Below are 21,388 nucleotides of genomic sequence, written 5' to 3'. Positions count from 1 at the left end.
AGCTTGTAGTTTCTGAGTGCAGATTATGTGTGGATGGAAGTGGGGCCTTTTGCCAAGTCTTTTTACTCCTTTACTGTAAAATCCTATTACCAGCCAAGCATCCGAAAACATCATATGACCTTATTTCATTTTCATTTTGCTTGATTTAGAGTTTAATTTAAAGTAGACTATAAACCACTTCATAGGAAAACCACAGGTTCCACGTAAATTTGCCCTACTTTTGAGACTGACTTCAAAGGCCCTGTTTTTTGTCTTCATATTTGACAATATCAAGGAGACTAGTTCCTGAAACAAGATCTTCTCCAGGATTGTACCCTTATTATGAAACTACCTCCCTGAGGACAAGCCTAGCCCTTTCTTGGCTTTTAAGAGACATGTTCTTTTTAAAAATACATTCAGGCTGGCTCATTTATCTATCTATTTATTTGTTTTAATATATTTATATGGCCGCCTATCTCATAACACAGCATAAAATAGCTGAGAATAATCGCAACACCTCAAAATCAATATACCCAAAAAGCGGGCTCACCCACATTATCAGGGCCCAGGCATGACGGCGAAGCCAAGTTTTTAATGCCTTGTGAAAGGCCAGCAGGGTTGGGGCAAGTCTGACCTCAGGGGGGATAATGTTCCAAAGGGTGGGCGCCACTTGGTAAAGATTTGCTATTTTTTATCATTGTCTATTATTTTTAATTTGATTATTTATAATTTACTTTTCTATTGATAATAAACTTTCTTGCAGTAGAAATACAGACTTAGAATCACTTAAAGATTTTATTGATGGAACATAGAGTGGCACATATAGTTTGGTAAACGCGTCTTTACACTTTGATGCATGAGTGTAGTTTGTCTCCATATTGTAAGATGTATCACCGTAGTCTCCATCACACCCTGAATTTTAAGATCTATATTCAGGAGGAAAAAACTAGGGGGAAATTAATTTTCTGCTGGGAAAAAAATGATAATCTCTCAACAACCCATTGGGCAGTACAATAGTCCTGAATGCAAAGGAGAAATGTGGAGAAAGGTGATATAAGAGATACCTTCTGAAATTTAGACCAATTTTGATCACCACATAAGAAATATTCCACTTCATTAGTTTTACTTCTGATTTCCACTCTGGATAAATGGCCCTGTCTCAGATCAGTGCTCTTTCTTGTCTCCTTTTACCATCTCTGCTGAATGACTTCCTGTCCTCTGAGTCTATCATGCTTCGACTTACTTCTTTAAGCAAATCACATCTACTTTCCTGGAGAGAAAACTGTGTTGGCAAACTTGATCTTATACCTGGCTTTATACTTTAAGGCTCAAATGTTTTGTATTATGAGTCCCATTCTTTTAAATAGAATGTTGGAATGATTTCAGAACCTTTCAGCTTGGACTGATGGTGCTCTGCCACAGTCCAAAAAATAACACGCATGTATTCTGTATCATAGTGTAAGAATATACATGGGGGGTGTTGGCAATATTGAAGATACTCTTCTAATGTGTTTGAATTTTTCCTATATTCACAGTTCTAAGTGCAACCAAACAAGGACAATACTTACAGAATACAACAGCACAGAGAATGGTTTCTCTTTTTCAGGATAAGAAAAGGCTAAAGAAAGTTCCAAGGAAAACAAATCATTCGTACCATAAAATCTGTCTATATGGATCAGTAGTTGCTAGTTTGGATGATTGAAGCTGTCTGCTAAACAAAGGAAAGAAGTGGATACCATTTTTAATAAAAAAAATTATCTCAGGCAAATACTTTATCCTTTCATCTCTCTCAAACAGCACTATTTTCAATGCATTCACATAAGAAGTGTTTACATTACATTTTAAAATAGTTTTCCATTGAACTACCTGCCATGGGCTCATTCAAAGACCTGAAATTTTTCAATTCTGTCACCCACAAATATAAGCAACAGAGCTCATATTAGATCCAGAGGTAATTTTAAGTATTTTGGAATTTTTATCCAAGGTCATTAACCTAAGACTTGCAATCATATTGCATGTCCACAGAGATTGTTCTACCTGATGGGTTTTCTATTTGAAACCCTCCCTCCAGCATAAATGGCTTAGAATTATTCTAATAGTGGATTAGAATTGGTGTACACAATGATTGTGCAAAACATATTAAAGTCACACACATTTTATGCCTGTGAGGGAATGCTCTACCTAAGACATTCTTCCGTATTATTTGCAGCTCTCCTGATCCAGTACCTTGTGTATACTAAGAGACCAATCTTTTCAAGATCTGTTATTTAGTTATTATATTTTATTGATTTATGTAGCCACTCTACTCAGCACTTTGCGCAGAGTGGTATGCATCACCAATAAACAATAAGTCAATAAAAACCACATAATAGGGCAAAGCATAAAATATAATCCAGAGCAACATCATATAAACACATAAAGTGCCAGGGAAAAAAAATCATCGGACAAGTCATACGCTCCCAGACTCACTATGAGGAAAAAAACAGGACTAGCTGAATCTGAGGGGGCTTGCTATTCTAAAAAGCAGGATCAGCGACAGAAAAGGCACATCCCTGGGTCCCATTAGATGAAGTTGCCCAAGGGATGGGATCAAGTGCATGCTGCCACATCTTAATGGATGGGTAGACATAATCAGAGAGAGGCGGTCCCACAAGTAACCTGGCCCTACACCTTACTGATTTAATGTAACTTAACTTAACTTAATTTATTCAGTTCACATGCTACCTAACTCCAGAATGATCATCAAGGACAATCCCATGTAGAGCACATTGTAATAATCCAGTTGAAGGGTGACTAAGGCGTCAGTGACCCTGAGCAGGGCCCTTTGATCCAGGAGTGGGTGCAGTCGGCACACAAGGTGGAGATGTGCTTTCCAAGCCATGGCTGCCACTATTAATCTCTTGTTCTGAGAACATTGTGGGGAGATGGGCGGGGACAAGTTAAATAAATAAATAAAATAAAATAAACAGAATAGTGGTAGTGTTTTTAGTGTAGCCCAAATATAGAGTTATCAGACTGCTAGCAGTAGAACCTATTTTTCAATTACTAATATCAGTGTTATATTCTCAAAGCTGGAATTTGTTATACTCTTATAAAATTAGCTAAGTAGGGTTTTGCTGTAAACTAACATAGCTGTCCAGAAGAAGACTATGTTAGTACACTGTCAGAATCTTAAGCACATGTCTTTTCCTCCTATCATGGTATTTTTCATCTCTGCATTAATATTATCAGAAATCCTACCCTATTGGAATCAAGATTTTATTTTCAGCCAGAAGCTACATGGCAGTAGTGGGCAGACCATCCCAGGAGTTCCTCTTTTTCAATAAGAGAAAGATTTAATATAGACCAAAAGGCAGTTGGAACTGAACAAGATAAGATGGAGTTAGAAAATGAACTATGTACAAATGATGAACATGTGATTGTGAAAATTTATAAGCTTTTGTTAAAATTTGAAATGGAAGAGGAACAATTTAAGAACTGCATGATAAAATGGGCTATGAATTTTAGTTATAATATACAGATGGACAAATGGGAGAGAATGTGGGTAACTGGGTTGAAATTCACATTGTGTTATAATTTAAGAGAAAATTTTCATAAAATGATGTACCATTGGTATATGACACCAGAGAAATTATCAAAGATGTATAAAAATACTTCAGACTAATGTTGGAAATATGAAAAACATGAAAGGACATTTTACCATGCATGATGGACTTGTGAAAAAGCCAGAAAAAATTGGATACAAATACATTCATTGATAAAAAGAATTTTAAAGATCAATATTGAGAAAAGTCTGAATTCTTTTTATTGGGACTTACGGATAACCAATTAGAAAAGATTCATAGAAGATTGATTTTATATATGATAACTGCAGCAAGATTATATGTACAGCGATGGAAGAATACTGAAACTCCCACAATGGAGGAATAATTGGAGTTTAGCAATAAGATAATTACAATAGTGTAATCACGTAGTCATGTTAATAGGTTGCCAGTAATTTATTTCTAAAAAGTTATCTGTTCCAGAACCAATATCTTGGCTCATTCCAGCATCTCTGCTGACAAATGTGCTATTGTGATAGGCAACATTTTAAAAGAGCTTTATTTTTACATTTTGAGTAAATTGGCCTGACTCTGTTATCTTTCCTGAACAGTACTAATTTGGAACATGTTCCTAAATAATGCTACTAAACTATAATATAAATGGACGTTCCTAGTGTATTATAAATATGTATGAGAAGGAATTGACTTTTGAGTTATAGTTTATTTATTTTATAACTTTAATAGTTTTTTATTATTATTATTTTGTGTGTTGTACCAAGGCTGTGCAACGTATAATCAGAACTTATCTAATAAGATGAAATATTTCTGTATCAGAGATCTAAGTTTCAGTTGTGGAATAGAAACTAAAAGACTTGTAGATTTTTTATTAAAGTATACAAATAGCCAGGATAGGCAGAAGAATATTTATTTACTTTATTTATATCCCTTTTTTATTTTATACAATTCAAAACAGCATATGTAATGCTCCCACCTCCTATTTGCCCCTTAGCAACAGCTCTGTGAGTTGGGTTGGACTGAGACAGAGTGACTGGCTCAAGGTCACCCAGCTGGCTTTTGTACCCAAGGGAAAACTAGAAATCACAGTCTGCCATTTTCTGCTCCAGCATGTCAACCACTACACCAAACTGTCTTTGTTAGTAAATTTCTGTGTGAATTATAATATACTAGATTTATTTCAATTTACACTACCAAGGATTTATGGCTCCTAGAAACTTAAATGATTGTATCTACATAGTCACAAGGTGTCAAGCTTATCTAAAAAACATTTTTCCCCTTTTGGCTCCTGTAATTTACAATAGTGATATTAAAAAACCCCTGTCTCCCACTAAATTAGGCTGCTGAAATCGAGAGCTTGGGGAAAAGCAGTTGACTTGGATGTGAAAGGATCTGTGCAGGAATTCAGCATATATTTAATTGGGGTGTGGGTGGAATCAGTTTCTTGTGCTACTTACTTTGTACCTAGTTCCCTTTTACAGACTTCTGGGATCTAGCAGAAAACAGTGTATTCCACTGTTCTTTTCTATAATACAGTATTCTAGATTGACATGTTTGACATTAAAATGAAAAGTGGCTTGTAACTTTTAAGATCCTGGTCCCATTGTGCCACCATAAAGGCCAGCATGATATAGCACATTCTTTCAGCTGTGTTTCTTTCTCTGCAACGTGAAGGCAATCATGCTGCTTTGCCATGTATAGTGCTACAAAGGTTACTAGAAAAAGCAGCTTCCTATACCAAGAAATAGGCTCACTACTTTATGCATTTTAACTTCTAAAATGTTTCTATATGTGGACTGCAGGGGATTCCCTGAGGTAATTAAATAGCAATTACGGAAGTATTTTTACTTTTTTAATTAATTAATTAATTTTTAATTTAATTAATTGATTAAATAGCAATTAAGGAAGTATATTTTCTAAATAAAAAGATAAATATATTTTTCTTTCAGTCTGCAGTCTTCGCTCTGTAGCTGGGAGTAAGCTCTTTGAATACAGTGAGGATTAGAATAAGTAATATAAGCCAGAGAAAGGACTGTCCCAGTAAGACTGAGAGGAGACCGTCCGAATAAGAAGCTAAAGTGCCTGAGTGATCATAAAACTATTCCACGTATATAAGAGTCTTCACTGAGGAGATTAATAAAATTCTCCAGGGCATCCTGTCAAAATGATTTCATGTGCTTCTGCAATAGCTGCTTATTTTGATCATGCTGGAGCAGAGAATAGTAATTGCAAACTTAGGAAATGCCTAGTATATTTTTCATTCTTAATTTGATGATGAATTCTCTTGGCTATGTATTTTAAATGATCATAGTCATACAGGCTCCCTGCTAAATCCCTACTATTAACATGTCATTTGGGAGAACTGCTATCTTCTGTACTATTCCTTAGAATCCTGTTTGAAATATAAAGGATGAAGGTTCTGTTAATCGTCCTTGCAAAAGAATTGGTTAGCTACAACAACCTTTGTTGTTATTACAGTTGTCAACTCAGCTCAACAATGGTAAATTTATAATTGTTGGAATTAGTCCACTTTCCTCTCAATGTCCCATGACATTTGTCAGCCTTTTGAGATAGACCAGATCAGGAAGCAAGCATCCCAAGGATTACAGGGATGCTACTATTGTTGTAGGGTATAACAACAGAATCTTGAAAGACTGCTAGAGTTTTCTTCTGTCCCCTCTTATACCAAACTGGTGGGGTTATTTTGAGTTTATCTCACGCACCTTCCCCCTTCCCAGGACCAAGCTGCCTTTTATTTTCTCTTAATAGCTCTTCCATACCTTTGTTTAGGTTATGTCTGCATTCCCCTACATCATCTTCATTGAAGGTTTCTCTCTTTTCTCTCTGGTTTGAAAAGAAAAAAAGTAATTTGTTATAATTCAAGCTAGAACATTGAGTTGATTCCAAAAAAAGAATAAGAGGCACAAAATCTGCTGTAATGCTTCTGTCTGTCCCAGTATACATTTTATGGAAAATTCAGGCACTTCAAAATCTGGGGGCTCTATTCCAGAGGAGAGGGGCAGCAATTGAAAAGGTATGTTCTTTGATTTCAGTTCTTTAGCCAAATTGTTTTCCCCTTAAGAACCATTATAAGTATTTAATTTGCCTTGCTGTGTAATATATAGTGTGCTGTATATGGAAACCATTCTTCCTTAAATTTGGTTAAACTTCTGTTGTGAATGTATGCTGTTAATTTTGCTATTACTGCATATTCTCCAACTTTTAACTTCCCAGTCTGATGTATCTCTTTCACAGTGTTGTGCTAAGCTTATCCTCACAGCCGTGAGCATGTATCTTAGTAAATTGTGGTATTTTTGTCAATATGTTTTGGAATTGTACTTAATACAATTACAGGTAGTCCTCACTTAACATCCATTTGTTCAGCAACCATTCAAAGTTATGGTGGTGCTGAAAAAATGGACTTGTGACTGGTCCTTGGACTTATGACCATCACAGTGCCCTTGTGGTCACATGATAAAAAGTCATGTCCTTCTAGCTCCAAATGCCTTCTGTTTCTCAGCAACATCCACTCTTTCATCCAAACCAAACAATAAGCTGCAAAATATAATTTCAAATCAGGTAAACCCAATCCTCTTTCCTTTGCATCTTGTAACACCTTATATTTAACTTGTATTTTTTTTCCCTGCCACACAAGTTTACATACATCCTTCTGCCATAGTTTAAATGGTGCATCAGTTGTCAAAACAGGAATTGTCTGAAACAAAATAACATTCTAAGTAAGACATTCATCTTAATCACAGAAATTCTCCCCAGCAATTACAATTGTATTTTCTCCCACCTTAACATATCTTTTTTAACTTCATTCCATGTCTTAATATAATTATTTTGAAATAACATGCAATTCATATTTGTCATAATGATACCCAAGTATTTTACCTTCTTCTCAATCTTAAAACCCTTTTATTCATCAATTCTGTTTGATCTTGTATTTTTATGTTTTTTATTAATATATTCATCTTCTGTTTATTAATTCTAAAGCCTGCTAACGCACCAAATTCTTTACCCATTACCCATTATTTTACCCATTATGCCCATTATGCCCATTAATATTTTAATTCCCTTTAAAGGATCTTCCAAAACCAACACCAAGTCATCTGCAAAAGGTCTTAACTTATAAGCCTCTTTTATAATTTTTACTCCCACAATCCTCTCTTCCTGTCTTAGCTTATTTTGTTGATTTTTTATTTCTCTTCCTTTAATATAGGTTGCTTTTTGTTGTTGTTATTTTTGGTTATTTTTGGGTCTAAAACTTAAGCTAATTAGTACTTGGATGGGAGACAACTAGGGAATTCCACAGCTATAGGCTAGATTGAGGAGAAGAAGAAAAAATGTTGGAAGAAAGAAATAGAAAATCACTTTCATGGAGCTCTCCAGGTGATCAAAAATGCAGCTAAGAATAAAATGGGACATGTATAGGAAATGGAAGGTGGTGTAATCACCAAAGACATGTACCAGCAAGTAGCAAATGCAGATAGTCCTCGACCTACAACCATTCAATCAACAACCATTCGAAATTACAATGGCAATGAACAAATGGTGGTTATGGCCAGTCCTTGGAGTTCTGTCCGTCCCAGCATCCCCCATGGTCACATGATTCCAATCTGGGTGCTTGGCAACTGGTTCACACTTAGAACTGGTTGCAGCACCCCATAATCACGTGATCACCATTTGCAACCTTCCCTGCTGGCTTCCTCAAAAACTCACTGGGGTAAGTCTCCCACACCTGCACACCCTCCCCCAGCCCTTCTGCACTCACATGCCAGCCACTCATGTGCCCTCGACCCAAACCACACCTCTCGCACACCACCTTGCACACTCTCCCATGCCATGCCTCTCGTGCACCCCCTTGCACCCTCGCCGACCTGCACTGCACCCCTGTGTACTCTCCCTGACCCTCCCTTGTACTCCCTCCTCAACCCTCCCTCAGTCCCTCTCATCTCCCCCACCCACCCAGTAGAAGCCACTTACCTGCCTGCCACCCTGGGACATGGCTTCCCCACTGACTTTGGTTGTGGGAAGCTGGCAGGATATTGTGTTGCCTAATGATTCAGTTAATGACAGCAACCAGGACTGCAGGAATTGCTGTCGCTAAGCAGTGCAGTCACACTTTACAACCCCATTGCTTAGCAATGGAAATTCCAGTCCCAATTGTCATCATACGTCAAGAACTACCTGTATGTACAGAAAGTGAATTAAAAAATTAAAGCTCAGGCTCACAAGGGAAGCTAAAAACAACAAAAATGACTTTTTGTGCTTTATTGATAGTAAAAGGAAGAAAAAGAAAAGGATGGACCCATTATTAGAAGATGATGGTAGGATAGTAACAAGTGAGAGACAGAGCAGAGCTCCTTAAATTCCCACTTTGCTTTGTTCTTCTCCCTCAGAGGAACTGGTTTCAAATGGTTCCAAATAGAACAATTACAAATGTTTTCTCTAATTTTCAGTATAGTGAACAACAAATTTCTTTCGTGTAATTTTTTTTGTTCAATTGTATGCACTATGAGACAGGTACATCCAAATACATAATTGCATATTTCTCAACTTGTGATGTTATTTTACATGTTAATAAATGCACATATAGTAACACTACAATGCTCGTCTGTTATGCAGACTTTTTATTGAGCCTGACCCTGCAAAGAGAAAAGTATTATGTACCTTAAAATTTTCCTCTACAATCTTTGGCATGTGTCCTTGTAGAATAAAGCCCTTTTAGATCTATTCATCTTCCTTCAAGCAGATTACTTTTAATAATCATTTTTAGAATGTTCCTTAAACTGAAGCCATGCTTACATCTGTGCTGATACTGGGATTGTTACACTAATATCCATCAATCTGACTATATCCTGACTCTGATCAGCAAATATCACCATATCCAGATATACTGATACCAGTTTGCTTCTGATTTTTTTTTTAACCTACTTCAAACTTAACTCATTGTACTATAAAACTATAAAATGTCTGTATTTTTAACATAGGAAATTGATCTGCTCAGTTCCATTTCTGAGTTTTGGAATCTAAGTTCCAAATCTGAAATCACATTGTGCTGTATAGTCAGAAGCAGACCAATCCTGGAAACCTTTTTGCTAAACAGACACACACAGAATGTTTATGAAAGTACAGTAATTATGGAATTACAATCCATTTGGTTATTTTCTTAAGAGCTTATGTCCAAAAGAGCCATAACTTTATCATTCCATGAAAGTCAGTCACCAAGTTAATGTCCTCTGATCTTATTTGGTTTACTGTGTACAAAATGCTTCAAGAAGTCATGTTTTTAAAGAAACCACCTCTTGTACTTTTAACATGATGTGGCTTGTTAGCTTGTTATGGCAGTATTTAGAAATTATATTGTTATCTTTGTGTTACCAGAAATATTCTAAAGGAAGAGTGTAGTTGTGAGTAAGTGCAAAGGCCTTATCAGCCCACAGACTTAATTGAGAGGTCTGAAAGCCACCAATTCACATTCTTTTTTGTGCGCAGAAGACTGAAAGAGTATTAAAATTTCAGTGTCTCTTATCACCATAATCTCTTTCCACGCACCAGAAATTCTTAATCATCACAATGTGCAACCATTGCTGGACTAAGTAGGAAATATCACATTTCAGCTGTCATGAATCTACCCAACATCGTAGAGGTATTTCAGTCATGAATATTATTATTTTCATTAGGTCACGTTTGTCTTCTTTATAAAACTCTGACTTCAGAGACTGTTAACGGCATCACAGCCTTGCAATAGTAATATTTTACTAAACAAGGTTTTACAGTATAGTCTGTAGAATTCTTTTTTCATCCTAGTGTTTTTTTCCCGCATGTGCAGGGTCTGCTTTTTTTTTCTTTTCAGGTCAAACGAATGTTGATCCGTTTGACTACAGTATAGAGTACAGCATAGTCTGTAGAATATATAGTCTAAATTTAAAATAGTATCAAGTATTTGTAATAGATCTGTTTTAAATAGTATCAAGTATTTGTAATAGATCTGTTTTATCAAGAACTAAAATATGAAATGGTGTCAGTTCTGTTTCATCCATAAGATCATTCTGTGCAATGCTGTTGATAATTTCAAGAAATTTAAAAGGATAATTCTTTCTTCTCCAGCTCTCTGATGCACACACATATTTTTCCATGTGTTCTTTCATATCCTAAATGGAAAGCATTAAACTATATTTTAATAGTCAGTGAAACACTGTCAGTAACAATCTTAATTTCTTCCAGGTCTAAATGCTTGTTTTTATGTCACAAGCTCTCCAGTATCTCCGATATCTGCTTTTACTTCTCCCTACAATTCTCTGCATAGGGCCTTCTCTTGGTTTTTCACCAAGGGTCTTCAGGTTCCAGGCCTTTTAGGAAATTGGCCTCATGACTCTGCCCTCTCCCTTCCTCCCTCCATCTCTATGAAATTCAATGGCCTTTAAAAGGAGTTTAAATACCTTTCTGTTTTATTAGTGGGTTACTGTAGAGTCTAGTTATTCCACCGTACCCTTGCACAGATGACAATTCCAGGTTTATGCCTGTTCTAATTACTTTGGCTGTATGTTCTGGCCTTATTTTATGGGATTGATTTGTAATTATTCGGTTGCTGGATTTTTTTTGTTTTGTTATGTACCATGTCTTGGTAAAGTTACATAGATGAGGAGAAGGAGGAAGAGGAGCCTTTTCTTTGCAATTGAACTTTTAAGCAAAATGCCAAGCAATCCTCCTCATAAAAAGGATTTTTGTTTCTGTACCTCATCTATATGAGACTTACTTGACATATGATGCTGTAAGCAATTGAGCTTCTATAGATCTTCCACATTTTTCCTGTGAAAAATTCTCCAAGAGCTTTGGCATTTCCACAATACATGAAGCAGCTCCGTAATCCTTATCATACGTAAATATTTCACCAATTTCAACATGAATCACAATGTAGTATTTTGATGTGGCCATTTCTAGAGACTTATCCTGCCATTTAGATTTAAATGAGTTCACCACTTACACATTTGGGGGACAGGATTTTTATTTTCTTTAAAATTATTCTTTAAAAAATTATTTCTATTATACTAAGATAATCTTAATGGTGTGGCTGGCTTTCAACAACTGACAACTCTTCAGTTTTCTACACACACCATTGTATAAGCAAGTGAGTCCACAGCAACTATTTCCAGTTTCCACAAACCAATTCAATTCCTGATGTTTCCAGTTCCACTACCCAGTCCCATGTAGGAAAGAACCAGAAGGGGTGCTGGGATGGACACAACTTGGAGGACTGGACATAAGTCTTCTTTTTCAGCATCGTCATAACTTTGAACAATTGCTGTATGAATGGTTGTAAATTGAGGACTACCTGTACTTTAAACATGGAAGTCATCTAATTCACTAACGCAGATGTTTCAAGCAATAGCTTTCCAACCTGCTTTCTTTAGGCATGGAAATACTTTCTAATCAATGTAGGGTTTTGGTATATTTGGTTTTGCATGTGTCTGGTTTTTAATGAAGTGTTGCATCATTCCTCCCACACTAGAAAACATATAGGGTTTATATAAATTCATAACATCAAGGGACCCTTTTTGTATACTATAGGCTTTTTTTTTTAAAAGATATACAAAGAAGGAGGTATCAGAGCTTTTTCCGTCATTTAATGCAATAAGATAATTCTGTTATTATTGTTGTTGGTCACACAGTAAGCCAGATGTTTAGACTGGATTTGGCATTTTTATCCACCTATCGAGTCCTTCCCAAGGACCTGGGATAGGCAGATGTTGTTGTTTGATGGTGTTAAAGGTATCGTCGCAGGTTCCAAGGAGATCTGCCTTTTGCAATTGACTGATGGTGATTTTGTCAATGCCAATGGTCTTCACGTGATACTCCAGATGATTTGGGACCCAAGGCGCTGATTAGTATTGGTACTATCTTTGCTTTCTTTTGCCATACTCGTTCTACTTCTATGTGCAGGTCTTTATATTTTGTGATTTTCTCCAGTTCTTTTCTATTCTGTTGTCTCCACATATTGCAAAGTCTGCTATCCAGACTTTTTTGTCTTTCTTATCAACAGTTGTTATGACTGGGTGTTAGGTGGCAGGTGCTTGTCTGATTGAATTCTAAAGTCCAAGAGCACTTTAGCTTCTTCATTTTCTGTTCCTTTGTCTGTTTTGTGGTCCCACCAGTTCTTGCTTGTAGGCAAATGGTATTTCTTGCAGATATTCCAATGCACCATTGTTGCTACTTTATCATGCTGTTGTTTGTAGTCAGTCTGTGCAATCTTCTTGCAGCAGGTAACCAGGTGGTCCACTGTTTCTTCAGCTTCTTTGCAGAGGTGACATTTGCTGTCTGTTGTTGTCTTCTCAATTCTGGCTTTGTATGCCTTTGTCCTTAAGGCTTGGTCTTGTGCAGCCAAAATTAGCCCCTCTGACTCTTCCTTCAACTTTCCTGCTCTCAGCCATTGCCAGGTCTTGCTGTTATCTGCTTTGCCTGCTAATTTTTCTGTGTAGTGGCCATGTAATACAGTACTTTGCCTTGTCATATCTCTTCTCTGTTCTTCATTTGGTCTTTCTTGTAGGCCAGTTTGGTCTCTTCAATATTCAGTAAGCCTTCATGGTGTCCTAGCTTCAGTGCATCTTCTTCACTGTCCTTCAGATATTTTTCCAATGGCCTTTCTTCTTCTTCAACTGTCTGATGTACTTGCAACATTCCACGCCCACCTATGCTCCTTGTAAGTAGAGTCTGTCAACGTTGCTGCGTGGATGAAGGGCGTGATTCCTTGTCATTATTTTTCTGGTCTTCCTATCCAGGGCTACTAGTTCTGCTTGAGTCCAGTCCACTATTACTGCTGTGTATCTAATGACTAGAATTGCCCAGGTGTTAATTGCCTTGATGGTATTTTCGCCGCTGAATTTGGACTTCATTCTCATGAAGTTTTCATTACTAACCTTCTTCTTGACTTCAGTGTGCTTAATATTGTCAGCTTGAAGGATGCCCAGTATTTGCAGTGATCTTCATCCAGACTCTTGATGTTATTTCCATTGGGCATCTTGAATCCTTCAGTTTTCACTATTTTTCCCTTGTTTATGATAAGAGTGGCACATTTCTCCAATCCAAATTCCATTACAATATCTTGGCTGTATGTTCAGACAGTGTTGACTAGCAATTCTATTCGAGATGGTGTTTTTCTATACAGCTTCAGATTGTCCGTGTAAAGGAGGTGGGATAGCTTGGCACATGTTTTTGATGTTTGATAGCTATGGCTTGACTTGTTCAATATTGTTAGGCGCAGATTTTTTGTCCCTCTGCTGTTTGGGTGGTTTCCTTTCTGCTCAGATGGAAAGAGCTTGTTTTCAACTAGGTGCTGTTGGGCTGCATCAACTACTACATCATTCAGCAATTTGAAAGTTGTTGGTAAGCAGCTAATTGGCCTGTAGTTGCCTGGTGCTGCCCCCTTTTGTTGGATCTTTTATTACCAGGTAGGTTTTCCCAGATGTTAAACAATCTTCAGTTTCACCTCCGTGAGGTATGTTGTTAAACTTCCTGGCAATGAGTGGGTACAGAGCGGTCAGATGTTTCAACCAAAAACCATGTAGTTCATCTTTGCCTGGTGCTGACCAATTCTTGAACTTCCTTGCCCTTTTCTCCACCATTTCTACTGTTATTACAAGTTCTTTCATTTCAGCTTCTTTTTTTATTCTTATCCATCTCCTTTATCCAAGCTTCGTTTTTGTTGTGTTTCTTTGGGTTGTCCCATAGCTGGGCCTAGAACTGCACTGTTTCTTCTTTGTCAGGTGTGGACTGGTTCATTGCAGTCTCTCCATTGATGGATTCGTAGAAACATTTCTGATTCAACTGAAGTTGGAGATTCTGCCTATAATGTGCAATTCGAGCTTTGTATCTGCTGATTTTTTTTTTGACTATGAGTGCTATTTGCTTTATTAGTTCCAGTGCTTCCTTAATCTTCCTTGTTTCTAGGACATATTTTTTAATCAGGCATTCTTTGATCTTCTTGTTCTTCAACTTCTTTTCTTTATTCTGTTCTGGCTTGCTTGCATTTGATCTTAGCAAGCTGATCTTATTTTCCAACCTGATCTTCCGTTTTGGTGGTGCACTGGCTTATTTTCTTGTTTGTTGATTTTGCATCCAAGGTATTCAGTTATAACTGCAGCCGTGCTGTACATCAGTTGGTTTGTTTCTTGCAGTGAGCTGGTGCTTATATTTGATATTACAGTATTGGCATCCTTTAATACTTGTGCTAGCTTTTTCTTTTTAACAAGCTTCAATGCAGGCAATCTTATTCTGTTCTTTTTGTGCTGTTCTAGATGCTCAGTTATTCCTTGTTTCAGTTCCACGTGTTTTTTAGGTAGAGGGCTTTGTTCTTTCTGAGGAGAAGGCAGAGGAGAGGGTGCCTAATTGGGAATGAAAACGATTCAGTAGCTATGCTGGCTTCCTCAACTGCCAACTCCCCCTGGTTTGCCACTACAGTCTGAGCTACTTCTGGCAAGCCTTCAGTTTCTTTGACCTGGCTAGACCTTTGCAGTTCTTCCAATTCTACTTCTGTGAATACCTTATTTTGTATTATAAATTGATGTTGATCTGCTAGCCTCTGTTCTGTTATTTCTGATTCTGGATGTTGTTCTTTCCAGAACCAGTGCATTCTTTTCAGATATCCTCTTCTCATTTGACTTGATTTGTAATTGCAGATCATTATTTCTTTGTTTTCAGTCTTCATACATTTGGGACAGGTAAACAACTTTTCTTCCAGTAGTCCTGCAGCTGCTGGCCCTGGTTGCTGAGCCTTGAGTCCTGTAGCCCATTTGTCACCAGATGTTCAGGAACTAGAACACCTAGTGCGGTCCTTGTTGACCTGGGCGATGACCAATCCAGTATAGGTTTTTGTAAATTACATCTCAACATATAGTTTATGGGAGAGGCACTCTTTGTCTACCTCCTCTGATGAGACCTGTCCAGTATGGTTGAACCTCTGGCATAGCTTTCATCCTTCTCGGAGCATGCAAGCCCCACTAGGCCAGCACCTTCACCACTACACCAAACTGGCTCTCTTTAAATAAAAAATTATTTAAGATAATTGAGCCAATTTGGTCTAGTTGTTAAGCTCCAGGCTAGAAAGCTATGAGTTCTAGTCCCGCCTTAGGCATGGAAGCTGGCTTTGGGCCAGTCAGTCTCTCTCAGCCCAACCCACCTCACAGGGTGGTTGTTGTGAGGAGTTGAAGCCAATGATAGTGAGCAATTTACAGCGTTCCTCAAAAAGGCACTGCCTTTTTGCTTTCTCCTCTGTTCGGGCAGGCCGCTTCAGCATGAGGCAGTGCTGTTTGACCTCCTGCTCACTTTCTGCTCTTTCCAGAACATTTACTGACTTAACCCTCAACCAACAATCATTTTCCACTCATAACCCTCCTGGTAACATGTTCTCCCAAAGTCAGTCAGCTGTCTATCTGTCCTCTTCCATTATCATCATTTACTGGAGGATAACATGCAACTGTCATCAAAGGATTGTTCCTTTGATACACACTTTCAACAATGCAGTTGATACCAATTCATACTTTCTGATATACATTTTAGCCATTTCATTCAAAATTAAACCTACAACTTTGCTTCCTTGATGTATTTATCATTCTCCAAGATCAGACCAATTTAATTCTGTTCTATTACATCTTCTCCCTTTTTCATGATTTCACAGACATACATGTTTTCTTTATTTCATTAATTTATTACTTCATGTTTTTATCATGTGTTCCTCTTACATTCCAAGTCACAATTTCACATGTACCATGGTCATCATTAGTTGGACCCATTGAAATTGAACTTCATAACCCATCATGATTTTGATCAATCAAGGCTTTCTCATAATGCTTTTTAGTAAGATAGAGAAATTCTAGAATACATTAATTGCATTGAACCATATCTAACATTCCCTTTTAATGATAAAGATAATACTAGTTGTGGCATATTTTTACTGGTATGCCAAAAATGTAACTAAAGCTTTATTTTACTAGGATCTCTAATCTAAACACTATTTTGCAAGCCAACATATTAAAACCTGCCTTGTAGGCCAGCATCCTGAATCCTACCAGATAAAAGGTAGATGCACTTACTGACATACACTTAGGATGCACATACCATCTAAAGCAGTTTTTTTCAGATTGTCATTAAAAAAAAAATTGAATAATAATCTTAGTATCAACCAGGAAGTTATATATTCATGAAGTCGTAGGACTGAATAAGGTCCAGTTCAATTAATTGTTTTGAATGTTGGGTTAGGGTTGCTATGTCAACAGAAGAAGCTAGATTATTACTTCATTGATTTATGATCCAAATATTTAAGTGACTTCCACTCAGCTCCTCATTATCAAAAGAATCAAGTATTTCTTGATCAGTCACTTTTGCCCTGAAATTTATTATAGTTGGTATTACAGGAGAGTGATTTCTGGAACCCTATAGCATAACTAACCTTTTGTCCCTGGCAATTAAAGATTGAGTCTGGTACTGAGTATTGAAAATATTGGCAAGAAGATCTGCTGGAGTGAGTAGTTGTTCTAGTTGTTTTTAGTATCTGTAGTTTAACTTTTCTGTTGATCATTTCTGTTTTCAAGATTGCAGTCATTTCTCTCCAAATGTGAACAGCAACATTAAAAAAAATCATTTTTGTATTTGTTGAAGCCTACTGAAATAGGTTTTAGGACAGTTATCAAACAGTGAGTGTTTCTCCTTAGTCCTGTTAGAGCATCTTTGGCACTGAAAGCTCTATTTGTTCACATAGACTATTTACACTATTGATACAGAGTGCCATTAATGTGTTGTATTAGACATTTGGGGGGAACGTTGTTATGGTTTCCATTGGTTTCTTCAGGGCAGCTGCTGCAAAGTGCTTTGCCATGGCTACTGGATTGGCCTTTAAGAAGTAATCAAGTCCTTTAACAGGAATGCATTAAATGAGCATTACCATCATAAGATATTAGCATGGGAATCACTTCGTTTCCTTCTTAATATCTTCTTATCTTGAATACTTTAGCACAGGGTTCCTCAACTTCAGCAACTTTAAGATGGGTGGACTTCAACTCCCAGAATTCCCCAGCCAGCCATGCTGGCTGGGGAATTCTGGGAGTTGAAGTCCACCCATCTTAAAGTTGCTAAGGTTGAGAAACCCTGTTTAGCAGTATTATTGGGGACAAAGCCATGTACAGTTCTAGTATTCAGAATTCTTGTGAGAGTTTATAGAAACTTTTACTACTGCTACTACGATTTTTATATTACATTGTTCTATAATATCTACTCTGTTGGGTGAACCATATCCTGATCAAAATGACAGAGCCATATGTAAACCATATTTTTGTCAACAATTGTTTCCTGCTATAAGCTACTGGTTTTTATTATCAACTTATCTATGCCTATTTCTGCATAATGGGTTTTTTTTTTTCCTTCTTGCAGCTATGGGAAACATACTAGATTCTTTCTGACTTACTGATGTGGTCAAAACACTGCTCAGAGAATTCTGAAATGCTAAGGCACTGCTGATGGCATTGAAAATAGTATAAGATGGTAGCCATCAGAATCTCGTACTTTAAGAAGGGATTTATTTAAACAAAAGATGTAAATACAGTTAATATACTTACTGCTTACTTAATATTCCTGAATGAAAGCATCAAAAAAGGTAGAATACTGAAAGAAATTTATGCATGTTTTGTTTAACTGAAGTAAACTTTCATGTAATATCTTTAGTTTTGTTCAGATATGAAAATTCCAGTAGTGAATCGAGAAGCCCATTAAAAAGCTACAGTCCTTAGGAAAGAAAGAGTCCAGTGACATAAGAATATTGAACAAACTGAAGATGCTGTATATTCACACACACTCTCTTCAGTATCTTCAGAGCAGGAGCAGTTCTTGTCATGAATGATACTCTTTGAGTAAGCAGGCCTTTCTTTGCTACACCGTTTGAATTTTATGTGCTTATCTGTCATGCAAGAATAGAAATCTCCCTAAAATAATTCCCAGGTTCAACAGCCTGCTGTAATAATTAGGGTTTAGTTAATAGAAGGCATCCTTCTGGATTAGAACCTTAAATCCTGAGTTGCAGAAATGTGCTATATTCAACATTTATTTCTTTTATTTTTTAGTTCATTCCCGTTCCTTGCATTTGTATCAAGATTCTCTATTAACTGATTTTCTTTTGCTTTGTACTCTTAGAGAGAGTGTCAGTTACCAAGTCTGTTATGCTGTCTTTCATATTCATATTAGCAAACAAATAGAAAGTAATTAGAAACTATATTATTATATAGGTGAGGTATGTTTCTTTGTGTGAAACATTTTTTTTTAATTGGATGGGTAGGTTTAAAGAATAAGCATATGAAACACATTAAAATCACTATACTTTTAAGTGGATGAATGTTTATTGATGTAACTTTATCTGTTTTCTTTTTTAGGAAAATGGTGTAGCAAATGGAACTATCTATAAAAGACCTTTTAATGAATCCTTTGAACAACCACCCATGTACATTGCTGTGCTTACATTTCTTGGTTTTGTATTTGCAAGTTTATTTGGGTACTTGGGAGATTTCTTAAGAGCCTATGGATTACAAAAAAGCATTGGCCCAAGAGAACGGGAAGAGCAAAAGGTATGTAGGGCTTGAAACTGTATGAACAGTCCCAGTTACTTCTCAAGAAGTCCAACAAAGACAAAAAGACAGAATCAAGTTGACAATAAAGGATTTCTTTGCAAATGTGTACATTGGGCCTATTACAGTATTTCTCCTATGTATGGCTTGGACAAAATGAACAGTAAAAATATGTGAATATGGAGTATTTGCTGACAGTGGTAGCTGCCATTATAGAATTTTGTTTCTTTCAATATTGCCACAAGTTCTAAAAAAAGCACAGCACCTGTTAGAAATTTAGGATTAACACTCATCAGCCCAAGCCTGTATGTTGCTAATCAGAAAGACAACAGTTATAATACAAAACTTTCTAAAAGCTGATCTGAGTAGCCCCTTAAATGCAATTAATAGGAAGCGGCACATTTGCCATGTTTTCATGTCTTGCTCTTCAGTAGTTTAACTGCTAAACTACAGATTAGCAAAATATGAGTATTTATTTGCTCATCACAGTTTTGGGGTGTTATACACAAAGACAAGCTGCACCAATTCCTTTAAGACACACACATTCCTCTGTCTCAAATATTTACCTCCTATACGGTTGGGAGGAAGGGGATCAAAATGTTTGCTTCCACATCTCAACCAAGAATTGTGATGAACTCAGAGTGACTTTTTAAAAACTTCTTGACCTTCTCCTGAGTCCAGCTGCACCCCACCCCACCCCACCTATCTAGCTGCCCAGAGTAAACAAGTAGGACATAAGCCCAGGTCACAGGTGACAGATCTCAAAGTACAGAGAACCCTTTCCAGTTCCTCAGAATCCACAAGATCAAATATATATCAGATGGCCTCACAGAATATAAGTCTGATCATCTCATTAGATTCTGTCCAAGCAGGATCTACTACTGGGCAAATACGCATGGATATTCATAGATTGTTAGTTTGCTAATGGCTTAGTTACACATCCATATTAACTGCTATTACAAGAGTTTTAATATTTCCCATAATATTTTTTTACAGTAAAGACAGGTCATAATTTTATTTTGAGAATTTCAGTCAATGTAGTAATTTGGTTAAGCAAAAGTATATTTTTGTTGCACAAGTGTTTTCTTCTTTCTTCTCTTGCCTCCAAAAATGTAAGTCCTGAGCAACTGCATGTTTTTTTTTATTTACTTAGGCGATTCCAATCTACCAATATATATATCTCCCCAATATGTAATTGGGATTATAACCATACAATTAATTTAAAAACAGTAATGTTTCTATGGAATCAGGAAACAGAAGTTAAACTATTAACAATAAAAATATGAATGCAATCTCACAACCCAACAGGCAAATACAACAATCCAACCTCCTTGGCCCAGTTTTCACCTGTTTCCTAAGAGCCAGGAAGGAAGGGGATGATTGCACATCAAAAGCAGTGTTATTCCAGAGGAGAGGGCAGTAATAGAAAAGCAATGTTTACATGGGCCTTAAAGGTGACAATTGCTATTTGAGGGGATGCGTAGCAAGCCCACCGTAGTGGATCTTATTGGGCAGGCAGATGTTACAAGGAGAAGGTGGTCCCACAGATACCCAGACCCCAAACTATGAATGGCTTTAAAGGTGACAACTAACATCTTGAATTGCATTCAAAAGCCAACTGGCAATCAGTGCAGCTCTGATAGTACAGAAATTATATGGGTGCCTCAAGATATATGTGTCGCTACCCAAGCCGCTACATTCTGGACCATCTGTAGCTTCTGAATGTTCTTCAGGCAGTCCCATGTAAAAACCCTTGCAATAGTCCAATTGAGAGGTAACTGAGACATGAGTGACAATAAGTAATGCCTGCTATTTCAGGAAAGGTTGCAATTGGTGCACAAGTTGGAGCTGTGCAATGGGCCTCTTTGCCACACTTGTCACTTGCTCCTCAAGGAGTTGTAAATCCAAGAAAATTGTGAATCAGCAACCACACTCAAAGTTTACAATGCACTCTTGCTAAAATTGGCAGACTTCGAAAACCAAGACCACTCTATTTTGCTGAGATTGAGTCTCAGTCTATTCCTCCCTATCCAGACCTCCTTAAGAATGGGCACAAAAAATATATAATATATAGTATTTGTGTGTTTCTTTGTAGGAAATCTACCTTCCCTAAGTATAATTTGTTTTCTGGCAACAATAAACAGACAGGAGGGGAAGTACAGTAATAAAGGAATATTCAATTTGACATTCAGAGTTCAGGGATGGATATTATATTTGTACATTATAAATGCAGGAAAGTAA

General features: G+C 36.9%; 1 protein-coding gene across 1 annotated transcript in view; it reads left to right on the top strand.

The window, feature by feature from the left end:
- The window catches only part of SPTLC3 (serine palmitoyltransferase long chain base subunit 3), a 91,701-nt gene that overhangs the window by 20,328 nt on the left and 49,985 nt on the right, over positions 1-21,388 (top strand). The window contains exon 2 of the mRNA XM_088150461.1: positions 18,956-19,147. Within this exon, the coding sequence (XP_088006587.1) occupies positions 18,956-19,147 (192 nt within the window). The remainder of the gene's footprint in view (positions 1-18,955; positions 19,148-21,388) is intronic.

The sequence above is a fragment of the Python bivittatus genome, unplaced genomic scaffold (genome assembly GCF_059951505.1).
Source record: "Python bivittatus isolate LINGU-HERP-01145 unplaced genomic scaffold, Pbiv_v1 ctg000020_np1212, whole genome shotgun sequence".
Lineage (NCBI taxonomy): Eukaryota > Metazoa > Chordata > Lepidosauria > Squamata > Pythonidae > Python > Python bivittatus.
This window is presented reverse-complemented; position numbering and strand designations above follow the sequence as displayed.